The 12263-nt window shown below is 58.0% G+C and overlaps 1 protein-coding gene across 16 annotated transcripts in view; it reads left to right on the top strand.

Moving 5' to 3' along the window:
• NCOR2 (nuclear receptor corepressor 2) overlaps positions 1–12263 on the top strand; it is a 211547-nt gene that overhangs the window by 94598 nt on the left and 104686 nt on the right. For all 16 annotated transcript variants that reach the window (XM_032431582.1, XM_032431570.1, XM_032431581.1 and 13 more), the window contains 2 exons: positions 821–877; positions 7720–7772. In XM_032431582.1, the coding sequence (XP_032287473.1) occupies positions 821–877; positions 7720–7772 (110 nt within the window). The remainder of the gene's footprint in view (positions 1–820; positions 878–7719; positions 7773–12263) is intronic.

Genomic DNA, 12263 nt, shown 5'->3' with positions numbered 1-12263 from the left:
GTGCACGCTGTGGGCACCCCGCTTTCCATCACACACGGTAGCCCAGATCCGACAACCACCCTGCAAAAGCCACCTTCTACAGCTCTCTGTCCACCCCCCCCCCCTGCTGGCCCTGGGCCATCCCCTGGGCCTCCTGAGAGCAGGCCTTGGTGGTCCCGGGCTGGGGGCGCACGGGGCCTGGTGGAGGCACAATGTCCGCCTTTATGGCTGGGCCCGGAGGTCCAGCCTGCTGCATTCACAGCCACATGTTCCTGTTTTCCTAATAAGTCCTGCGCTGTGAGTGGGGAGGGAGGCGAGGAGGCCCCCGGGCAGCTCAGGAATAGTCACATGATTGTGAAATACAAGAATCCTAGAAAGGGTATCTCTGAGCGCCTCTGTCTCCCCCCCACCCCCTCCCCTCCCTGGCCGGCGGCACCAGCTCTGAGGTAATTGCAGACACCCAGCCAACTTCCAGGCGAAGGAAGGCATCTTGGGCCTGGCACAGTGGCCTGCTGGCAGGGAGCTGTGCCCGCAGCCCCGGGCCCTGGGGGACGTGGGCTGAGGGTTTGGCGTGGGGGGGGTGGCCAGGCCACGGAGAACACCGCATGTTTGTTAGAATCGGAACTTGGTGGGCTTGCCAGGGCCGCTGCAGGGCTATCGAGGCCCCTCTGTTGGTTTCCAGCCTGGGGCGGGCTTGCAGGGGGACCCTACACCCCCCTGCTCCGGGGCTGAGGGTCGGCGGCTGGGCTGGGCAGCTACCTGCTGTTCCAGAGCCTCTATTTATAATCTGTTCTGGTTTTGTTGTTGTTTTTAATTTCTCCTCCTCTCCGTCACCCTGCAGAAGAAGGCCGAAGCTGCACATCGGATTCTGGAAGGCTTGGGGCCTCAGGTGGAGCTGGTGAGCTGGGGGCCAGGGTGGGCAGCTCTGGGCGGGGGTGGCAGGTGGGCGTGGAGGGGAAGGAGGAAGTCGGCTGTTGCCAAGGCTGCCCTGTCCTCTGGAGGAGGCAGGAAATACACCCTTCTGATAAGAGGGCCTGGCCGATAGCGGGCGGGGGCCTGGGCCTGCTGTGCTGGGGCAGGGGGATGGGGAGCAGGGCAGCTGGCCTTCTTGCAGTCAGGACACAGTGGAGGCCAGTGCAGTTGGACTGACTTAGCATGGGAAGCCCATACTCGGGGCCAGATGATCTCTGCTCCTTTAATAGCGGTGTGGACCTACGCGGTTCGCCTAACCTCCCTGTCCCTCAGTTTCCTCATCTGTGAGATGGGAATAACAACATATATCCCATTGGGTTGTAGCGAGGATTAACCATATTAATTTTTGCAAAGCACGGAACACAGTGCCCGATGGACAGTACGTGCCGAGCGTTCGCGATTCTTCTGCTCCATATTACTGTTGTCAGAGGCTTTTACTGATGGGATGGGGCTGTGTCAGCCACAGAGCTGGGAAGCAGACCCCAGGCCTCTTCTCTCTCAGGCACCCTGTCACCTTTATGTGTCACTGGAGATCTAAATGGAGGGAACATGGAAACTCCCGGCTGACGGGAAGCCTCAGCCCCAGGAGAAATGGTCAGAGCCCCACCTCCCCGGGGCCAGTCAGGGTCCCAGCGGGCAGGCTGGTGCAGAGCTCTGGGGCAGTATGTAGGGACATGCACACACAGGATGGCTGGGAGGGGCCCTGTGCGCCTGGCACATCTGGGGGTCTGGGCGCGTGCTCCTGCATAATCAAGTCTGGTGCATTTGGAGCCTAATTTTAAACTCGGCTCCAGCGTGTGTTTGCTGAGTGGCCTTGAGAAGAGGACTCGGTTTCCTTTTCTGTGAAATGGGAAGACCAGGATCTTTGGGGGGTGGAGGGACACGGTGCACTGTTCAGGCTCACTTGGTGCCGCCTTGTCCTGTCGTCAGCACTCGGCGCTCGTGAACACTTATGAGGTTGAGCTGTTGGCCCCTGGAGTTGTTTCCTCAGTGACGGCTGCGCCCCAGCCCGGAGTCCACGTGCTCAGGCCACGGTGAGGCAGGTGCGGCCCCGGGTCCTCCCAGAGGGCAGAGCCAGGCCAGCGGTGCGGGGCTCCTAGGGCTCAGGGGCAGGGCCCCGCACCCCCCCGGGATGGGCGGCAGGCTCCCCTCCTGGGGCTTGCTTTCCCTGTGGGGCATGATTTCTGGGATGTCTGTAAGACCCTCTTTCTTTCTTTTTTTTTTTTTTTAAGTAGCTTTATTGAGATATAATTCACATGCCATACAATTTACCCATTTAAATAAATGTGTACAGTTAAGCGCTTTTTAGTATATTCACGGATGTGCGTGACATCTCCACAATTAACTTTAGAACATTTCACCATCTCAGAAAGAACTTCGGGCCTTAACTGTCACCTCCTTATCTTTCCATCCCTCCCCTCCCCCCACCTCCCACCACTCACTCACTCTGTCTCTGCGGGCTCGCTGGGGAGTGTGTGTTAATGGACTCACACACTGCGTGGCCTCCTGTGACTGGCTTCTTTCACTCAGCAGAACATCCTCAGGGTTTGTCGTGTTGTAGCAGGTGTCACGACTTCATTCTTCTTTAGGGCTGAATAATAGTCCTTTGTGTGGGTAGATCACATCTGTTTACCCACTTAGGCATTGACAGACACGAGGGCCGTCATAAATAAAGTGGCCGTGAACGTGACCAGATGAATGTCTGCCTGGGCAGGTTTTCATTGCTCTTGGGCATACACGTGGGACTAGAATTGGTGGGTCACGGTCATTCTACGTGTAGCCTCTTGAGGAATTGCCAGACTGTTTTCGCAAGCTGTGTACCATTTCCATTCCCACCAGTAGGCTGCTTCTTGCCTCGGTTTCCCCTCTTGCCAACAGGGATGGCAGGACCAGAGGTGGTAGCCAACCATTTCCAGACCTGGTGGCTCTCCATCTCCCCTCTCCTGACCTAGTGAGTCCCAGGGGCCTCCTGAGTAGGGGTTGTGGGTGGAGGGTGCTGTGTCCGGATGCCTCCGGAATGCCCAGGGCCAGGCTGCCCTCCCACTGAGGTCCGAGAGCACCCATCCATGTCCCTGAGCTAAGTGCTCAGGGGAGCAGGGTCAGCCTCCCTGTGAGTGGGGTGGGGTATCCGCTGGGCTCACAGTCCAAGTGATTCTTTTTTGGGTCTTCCCAGGGTGAGGGGATTGTCCCCTGCTTGGTGGTCTCAGAGCAGAGACTCCCTCAAGGCTCGTGGCACAGGAGGCCGAGGTCTGGAGTGTCTGGTGGGCTTTGTGGCTGTCACTGGAGCCTCTCGAAGTCGGTGGGTTCTTGGCTTGGTGGCCTGCAGTGGGGCTGTGGAAGGGATTCACAATGACAGAGTACCTGCTTCGTGTCCGGCTTCGTGGAGGGGTCACTGTCCATTTTCTAGAGAGGCTTGCAGAGGGCAGTGCGTTGTCTAGGGTCACACGGCAAGGGATGAGGCGGGGAGGTGCGCTGAGCTCGTGGGGTTGCGGTCAGCCAGGGTCTGCCCTTCGTCTTGGTCACTGAAAGGCCCCAGTGGCCAGAGGTGTCCTCCAAGGAGAGGCAGCTCAGAGGTGTACCCTGTGCACAGGCTCCCTTCACGGAGGGCCCGGTGCTGCTGATCCTGGGTCTCCAGTCCCTGGGCCACACCATCGGGGAATGCAGTTCCCTGGTGGTCTCTGTCATCTGCAGCCAGGGAGCACTTAGCCCAGGGAGAGGCTGCTGGGCCTTGGGGACAGGGATGGGTGCTCTCTGACCTCGCTGGGAGGACAGCCAGGTCCTAGGGGAAATTTGCGTTGGAAAGCAGAATAGCATGGGCTGGGCCGAGTGTGCGCCTCCCCTCCATCCCAGGCCCCCCGGGGATCAGGGATTGGGGAACCGAGGCCTGGCCTGGAGGAGGGGCGCTGGAGGGAGGGTGTGGGCCGCTGCAGCCCCTACCCCCCTCTCCCCGCGGCTTTGAGTCATCGGTTTCCTTCCTGTTCAGAGGTGCTATTTTAAGAACGTGGTGTCACCAGAGGGTTGAGGGCCGGGGCTGACACTTCATTTCTTAGCAGCTCAGTCCACCTGGGGTTGCTGGCTGTTCTCGGCCGCCCTCCCAGCTGGCTGAAGTCAGGCCCGGAGGGGACCCCCTTCCTTCTCCCGGAGACCGGCTCTGCTTTCCTTGTCATTTCTGCTTTGCAGCCTTGCGTCTGCAGCCTTGCACGTCCCCCGCTTTGTGCTCCCTGTCTGCCCTCCGGGTTGTTCGGGCTGCGCCCACATCTTTAGAGGAGGAGATGGATGCACGGGGAGGGCGAGAGACGGGCCCAGGGCCCCCAGCCAGGAGGGTGGGCCTTCCCACTGGTACCTTAGCCTTCCGCCTGTGGGAGGCAGCTTTCCTCTTGGGCGTTGTGTCCCCCTGACGGGGGCTGGAGCCTGTGAGGTCGGGAGGGGCAGAGGAAACCCACTGCAGCTGTGAGTGAGGTCAAGGTCACCTCGGGGCTGTCACGTTGGGACTTGTCTCCTGAGACACAGGGAGGCCTTGCCTGGCCTTCTGCAGCAGCCCCTGCAGGTGGCCAGGAGGGCTGTTCGGGAGACTCCCTCGGGGCCTGCCTTCCCCTCAGCAGTGCACCTGCCAAGGATGGGCCATGGCCCCTCTGACCTCCATCCCACTCGGGCCCTCCGAAGGGGCTGCCCTGGGGGCCTGTCACCATGGTAACGAACAGCCTGCCAGGTACTCTGGGCCCAGACGCTTCCTTCCCTTCCCAGGACTCAGTTTACCTCAAAGAGTGCTCACTGAGTGCCTCCTTGGGGGACAGCCCCTGTGGTTAGAGGCAGCGAGCCTCACAGTGTTCTCTGGGTTCTTCCGTGCCTCTTACTGGAGGCTCCACTGTTGACACCCGCTGAGAGGGCCAGGCTGCTCTGTCCCCACCTTACCTAGCAGGACAGGGGGCCACAGGTGAAGGTGGGTTTGGCAAGTCACAGGCTGACTGCAACCGCGCTCTCAGAAGCCCACCTCCCCTTTTCTGGCCATCCCATTATATAGAGATAGTCCCTGCTCCCTGTCCATCACTCACTCCTAGGGTCTCCATCTGTGGTCCTTTAGGCCCTCCTGACCTCCTCAGGCTGTGGAGACACTGCTGTTTGCCATCTTTAAAACCAAAAGAACACAAGTCAGTCACCAAGTCTGACATTTCCTGGGCTCCTCGAAAGCCCTGTGAGGTAGTTCCTACTTGCTCTATGCCCATTTTCCAGATGAGAAGCCCAGAGTGTGGCCCACATGTGTCCGAGGTCACACAGCCAGCGAGGGAGGCTCCATCTCTTAAATCAGGGCGTCTGTTCGTTCCTGGAATCCGAACCTTTGGCCCAAGCCCCCTCCCACCTGGCCTGTGTTTTATGGGCACGTGGAAACACGAAGGACCTAATGCAGAGTCACCCGGGGTTAAACACGCATGTTTAATGCTTTGGAATTTGGCCCGGGGAGTCTTTGTAGGCCCCTCGCTGTTCTTAGGTGAGTGCTGCCGGCCTTCTGCAGTAATGCCTTGCCCCCCCCCCCGCTCAGCGGAGAAAGTCTGCAGTGCGTCTCACTGGGGGCTCTGTCGTGGCCCTCCTGCCCAAACCCAGAGTGGGGTTCAAATCTCCCTGCTTCCAGCTAAGCACCTTGAAAGGGCAGCCTGACCCAGTGTGGGGAGTGATGGCCCATATCAGCCATGGGGTGACATCTCTGTCCCTGGGGGGGATAGCTGAGCTCGGAGTCTGGAATTGGCCAAGCCTAGTGGTGAATTGTCATGGAGAGAATCTGAGGGGCACCGGGAGAGAGGTGACGTTGTCATCTGCAAGGCTACCTGCAATGCCTGCCCCGTCCTTAGGCTGGGCAGTGGAGGCCCCTCCTTGAGGACCCCGCCCTGCCTGCGGAGGGCAAGAGGCCTGCTCCTGGGGACAGAGCAGGTTGGGCCCTGTGGCCTTGCTGCTCGTGGGTGGTCCCCATCGGCTGGGATTATCAGGATGTTTGCGGGTGTCAGGAGGTGTATCCAGCCCCACGCCCAGGGAGAAGTACTAGGGTGGAGACTTTTGTGCCCTTTTCATTTCGCTCTGGGGCCCTGTCCCGAGGCTGCACCTGTCCTGTGTGACCCCTCACACTCTGTACCTGGTTCTTCTACCACAGTCATCCATGGCTGCCCTGGGAGGCTCCTGCTGCGTGTGTGGGGGTGTGTGGGGATGGCAGGGGAGAGGATTACACACACACATGCACGCGCGCGTGCACACGCCGGAAGACGCCCAGAGAGGGCGCAGGCAGAGACAGAGAGCAGACCTCTGCCTCTAGGGCCAAAGTTGAGACGGGAATTGTAGTTGTAGCTCATCTCCTACCAGCGGTGGGCACATATATTAATCTCTCAGGGACTTGATTTTCTCCTCCATGAAATGGGAACGATAATCGCATCAGCCACTGCTGCGTAACAAACCAGCCCCAAATTTCGTGGCTTGAAATAACCACCGTTTCCTGTTTCCCACGAGTGTGGAAGCCCCCTAAGCATTTCTGTTGATTCTGTGCTCAGCTGGGCGGTCGGCTGGTCGTCCCCGCTCAGCCTGGACTGGGATGGCGCTCCCGTACCCCGTGTCCGCTTGGCATCCAGCACGCCAGGCCAGGCGAACAAGAGAGGAAGCAGAATTGCAGACGTGCACTTTCAAGCCTCTGCTTTCATTAAGTTTGTAAGCATTTTGTTGGCCAGAGCCAGGGCATGGCTGGATACGGGAGGCAGAAAAAATTGGGGTCGTTAGTACGTCATTGCGCCCTGATGGTAACAGTAAAGACACGGACACTCTGGGGCATTTCCATTCGCCAGCGCTGGGCTGAGCACTCCGTGTGCACTACCTCATTTGATCTTCACAACAACTCTGAGTTTAACCCCGTCTACAGACGAGCCCCTGGGGCCGAGGTGCTGAAGTGACTCACCGAGACACACGTGGCTGGAGAGGGGCAGAGCCTGGGCGGGAGGTGCACGGCGGCTGGCTGCGGCTGCGGCCCTTCCCCTCACACACTGGCTGCCGAATGTGGGCCCGGGGTCCTCCTGGCGGCTCTGTATGATTCCTGCTGCCCACCAGCCCTTCTGTGCCTCTTCTTCCTTCTGGTGGGGGACATTTAGCTTGCTTCTGGTGTATCACTACTAGGAGCCGTGCCGTCTGGGCAGGGCGGTGTCCTCTCTTGGCGGGACACGGTGCCCGAACATTCTCGGGCATCTGCAGGAGGGCCGGGGGCCATAGGGCATACATGACTTCGTTCCTTGACAGGTGTTTTGTCACTGCTCTCCAGAGCATGTGCACCCAGCTGTGGGTGCCCGGCTGTCGTGAGCCGTCACCCTCACAGACTTGTGGCAGCATTGGGCCCTTTCCCTCTGCCAGGCAGTGGGGCCGCGTGGTGTCTCACGGTGGTTTGGACACCGAGAAGTTGAGCAGCTGTCGATGTTGAGACCACTGCTGCACTCAGACACCGTGGACGCTCAGGCCAGCCCTGCCTGGTGCCCTGCACAGGAGCCGTGGTGGCCTTAGTGGGGGGGGGGGGTGGTCAGGGCACCCACAGCTGTGCCCAGAGGGTTACAGCCCGTTCCCGGCTGGGGCTGTGGGCTGGGTCCCCGTGTTCTGTTTCATGCCTGCCGGCGGCCGCTTCCCGCCCCAGCGCACCGCTCCCTGGAGCCAGGGCCTGGGGCGCTGGGGCGCTGGGGCTGAGGTTGCCTGGGACTGCAGAGCGGCCCCTGGGCCTGGCTCTGAAGTGCTTTCCTCTCTTTTCCTCTGCAGCCATTGTACAACCAGCCCTCTGACACCAGGCAGTATCATGAGAACATCAAAATGTGAGTACTCATGGGCAGCCGTGCAGATGCGTGGCCTGGCGGGACAGGCTGTCCGGCCTCGGAGATCTGGGCTGGGATGTGGGTTCTCAGTTCCCAAAAGGGCTCCCAGGCAGGGCCAGGTGCCAGAGGAAGGGGGCAGGAGGGGGCAGTTGGGGCAAGAATTCTGGGCCAGGTAGGGCTGAGGTTGGGGTCAGAGCAGGCCTGGGGCAGGGAGGGGCGGAGGAGCGGTCCCATGAAGCACTGGGACGCAGACCTTCAGCTGGGGAGGGCGGGCGAGGACACGCGTGCACAGCCCTGGAGACCCTGAGGTGGAGGGCTGCGAAGCCTCATCCCTTTGGAGCAGGCAGAAGCTGTTTGGGTGGAAAGCGAGCTCAAGATGATGGGGGATGGCCCTGGGGCAGGTGGGGCCTGTGGTTTGGGCTCTGATGTAAGCGTATTTGGGATTGTCCCACGCTCTCCTCAGGGGGGTCCCTCTGTGGCGTAGCCCAGTGTGAGCGGTTGTGAGCACCAGTCCAGACCAGCAGGCTTTGGGAATGGTTGGTATGGTGTATCCCAGTGATGGGGTCTTTTCCCAGACGGATGCTAGGAGTGAAGAAATATCAATTCAGGGCCACATGTAGTTGGTGTGGGCTGAGCTGGCATAATGGGGCAAGAGGATTGTGCTGGAGGCTGGTGGCTTCATATCTTCAAGCTGGGAGAGAAGCGCTAGAGATGTGGCTGCCTGAAGAGGGTTGGCTTTGGGGGAGGGGGAAGAATGCATGAATGGGAGCATAGTGTCCTTGGCTGAGGAGGGGATAGTACCTCATGTTGTTATCCAGGAGTCCAAACGGTAAAGGGAGCTATAGACCTTGCCCTGTGAGGAGCATGTGGCTGTGGGCACTGGGTGGTGTTAGGTTATAAGCAGACTCTTTGGGATGTGTTTGAACTGTTCAAGGTTTATCATTGGGAGAGGGTGCAGGCATTTTTGTGTGACCTCAGAGGGCAATACTTAGCTTGTCCAGTGGGCAGTCCAGCCTGGTCTGATTGTCCAAGCTTCCTTGGGGTGGATTCACAGGGTGTACATTGCAGTGGTGAGCTCCCCATCCCTGGAGACATGCAGACTTCCCAGTAGCTTTTAAATATCTACTGGTGTTGGTCTAGTTGACAGGGGAAGTCTCTTCTTTTGTAGTTTCTGGACTTGCATGACTGATCCCAGCGCTGGTGACCAAAACGGCCACCCCCTTGCAGCTCCCAGTGACTGACAGAGCAACCTAGAAAATCTCTTGTTGCCGGTGAGGTCCTTGGCCCATTTAGGCTCAGGAGCACCTGCTGAGGAAGCCTTACCTGCACTGCTGGCGAGTCACTCCCCGCCCATGGCTGGCAGGGGCTGCAGAGTGGCCTGTGTGTTGGGGGGGGTGCAGTGGGATAGTGCTAGGATTCCGTGTCTGCTGTGGCCTGTGCTCTTGTGTGGCCTTGTGGGTGTGTCTGCTGCCCAGGCACCAAATCCCCCTTGACTCAACATGGTTAATGTTCCAGTCAGGCCACCTCAGTCCCTTCTGAGCTTTCTGGGACCTGCCTTCCCTGGGGCCAGGGCTAGAGGTGAGGGAGCAAGCTCCAGATGAGGGTGGGTGAGGGCAAGGGGGGCTTCTTAGGGCCGCCATAGCTGGTTTGGGGCTTGGCGGTAGGGTGTTTTCATCTGAGCTGGGCTGCTGGAAGCACTCACTCATTCATTCATTCATTCATTTGCTCAACACACATTTACTGAACACCTAATACGTGCCAGCGCTTCTTCTAGGACCTGGGGATTCAGCTGTGAGCAAACCAAAGGCCCATGCTTTCATCAAGCTCTGTCTAGCAGTGGAGACAGGAAGCGCGTTAAATAAACAAGATGATGAAAAGCACTGTGCTCGCACAGCTATCTTAAGCTCCCTATGCTTTGATACACCTAGTCGTGTTTTCCCTTTTGGTATAACAATTTTTGTAGTAATGTCATTGTACTGAAATCTCACACGAGTTGTTCACTAAAAAATGAGTAATATTTGAAGCTAAATAATGTGGATGATTTCCTTTTATAAAAACAGTCGTAAAATCCAAACAAGAAAGGAGAAAGATATCCATATGAACAATACTAGCAGGTAAGACGCTGCTACGTCTCTGTTTACGTAGAATAAAGCTATAAACTTACTGAAACCAGGGCACCCCCCAGTCTTCATCAGAGAATGGCTCTGGTCTCCTAGAGTACATTCTGGCTAAGTAGGTGACTGCCTGGTGAAATGTGTTCCAAAACCAAATCACAGATGGACACGCTTAAGTTTAAAACGTAGAGATGAATAATTTTAAGATATCTTACATAAGTGGTGAATTTTGTTAGAAAAATATATCTGTAAGCAAATTATTTGAACTGATCTATCTTTAGAATTTTGATTTTGTTCCTAGTTTTCCATGAAAATCCTAATGACCTCTGTGTTTTTAATTTCAATGAGATCATCAGTAAATTAGTGCAGTCATTCACTTTAAAGAATACGATGCAGGGGCGCCTGGGTGGCTCAGTCGGTTAAGCATCCGACTCTTGATTTCAGCTCAAGAAGTTGTGATCTCAGGGTCATGAGATCGAGCCCCAAGTCAGGCCCCGTGCTGGGCGTGGAGCCTGCTTAAGATTCTCTCTCTTTCTCTCCCCCTCTCAGCTTGCACTCTCTCTCTTTCTCAAAAAAAAAAAAAAAATGCTATGCAGATGGTAGATATGGTAGGAGAGAAAAGGAGGGTGGCTTTAGCCAGGGGATCTGGGCCGGACCTGACAGCAGGGGGGACCCTTGGGGGCTGAGCGGCAGCTGGCCGTGTGGGCCTCCTTGGCAAGGGGAATGGGCAGTGCAGAAGCCCTGGGGCCGGACTGACCTGGTGAGATCCTAGAGGAGGCCAGCATGGCCTGCGGGGTAGGTGAGGGAGAGAAGGTGCCAGGCAGATCACCCAGGGCTGATGAGGAGTTGGGGTCATGTTATTGATGTGTGAAGGGAGGCCAGTGATGAGGTTTATGCCAAGAAGTGATGTATTGAGTTTTTGCTTTCAAAGCTCACTCTGGTGGCTGCAGAGAGAAAGGACTGGGGGTCGGGAGACCTTGGTGGAGGTGGCCATAGCCATCCAGGCAAGCAGTGGCAGGCCTGGGTGCTGTGGGAGCGGCCAGGGGTGTGATGTGGAGGGTCAGGGGCAGGGAAGTCCCTTGGCTGCGAAGGTCGGGGGCCTGGGCAACTGTGGGGGCCATGAAACGCGAGATGGATGCTGGTGACGAGGGGCCACTTGAGGGCCATGAGCATCTGGCCCTGTGGCTCGCCACTTAGGCTCAGTGCCTTGGTTTCCATCTGCGAGGGTTGCCGAGGGTTCCGCGAGTTACTGTCCCTGCCATGCCGAGCTCAGTGTCAGGCACGTGGGAAGCATTCTGTGATTTTTCTTTTTCTTACTATTTTATCTGTGTATTTCTGTTCTTTGTTCATGCAACAAATATTTATTGAGCGCTCACTGTGTGCTAGGCACTGTTCTGGGCCCTAGGGGCACAGGAGATGGGACCTGTCATTCTGTGAGCTGGTGACAGCTTGAGAAGGACAATGAGAGATCGGGCTGGGTGGGGGCGGGGCACCCTCCCACCAGGGTGCCCCCATCCCTGCAGCCCATTCCGTCCCCCTCCCTCCTGCTGCTGTCATTGGGCCAGGTGGGAGGTTATCCCCTCCCCAAGGACCTTGCCCTGTCACTTTAATTTCCCCATGTGCGCACGCTGGGGCTGCACAGTTAAAGTTAATTTCACGCTTGACTTCCTGCTGCGCCGGCAATTTCAGACGTGTCGAAGTCACCTGTACCCACTTCTGCTGCTCTCCCTCCACCCCTGCGTCCTGGGGAGGTGTGGGGGCGGCTGCCCGGGCCCTGCAGGGCGCTTGCCGCGGGATCTCAGCGCCAGGGCCCAGGCTCTGGGAAGCAAGGGAAGGGGCCAGGGCCACCCCAGCGGGACTAAATGGGCACTCTGTGGAGGGACTGGTCCCGCCCCTCGGGACCTGCCAGGAGAGCTCTCCAGGGAATTCACCACCTTCGAGAAGCCCCCCTGCCATTCCCTGAATGGGTCTGGGGTTGGTGCCCAGGGACAGTTCCTGGTCCTGTGTGCTCTGCTGTGGCCGAGCCATTCCCTGTATGCCCTCCTCTGGGGTTACAACCCACGCACTGGCCTTGTTCCTCTTATCTTCCCAGGGCCTGGAAGCCTGCTGGTTCCTGGGGTTCTCTCCATTCCCCGCTTGTCTTGTCTTGATGTCCGACTTCTTCCCTCCTACTGCCTCACTTGGGGGCTGGCTGACTGGAGCCGTCAGCCCTGGAGCTGTGCAGGTGGAAAGGGCACCTGGGACCCCCAGGTTGCTATGACAGGTTTTTGTGGTCTTGCTCTGGAGGTTCAGAGACGTTAAGTAACTTCACTAGGGTCATCCAGCCAAACTCCTAGGCCAACCGGATCTGCACACCCACCCTGTTACCTGTCCTGGG

Source organism: Phoca vitulina, unplaced genomic scaffold (genome assembly GCF_004348235.1).
Source record: "Phoca vitulina isolate PV1807 unplaced genomic scaffold, GSC_HSeal_1.0 scaffold46, whole genome shotgun sequence".
Taxonomy (NCBI): domain Eukaryota; kingdom Metazoa; phylum Chordata; class Mammalia; order Carnivora; family Phocidae; genus Phoca; species Phoca vitulina.
Note: the sequence above shows the minus strand (reverse complement) of the source record. Positions and strands in the feature narration are given on the sequence as shown.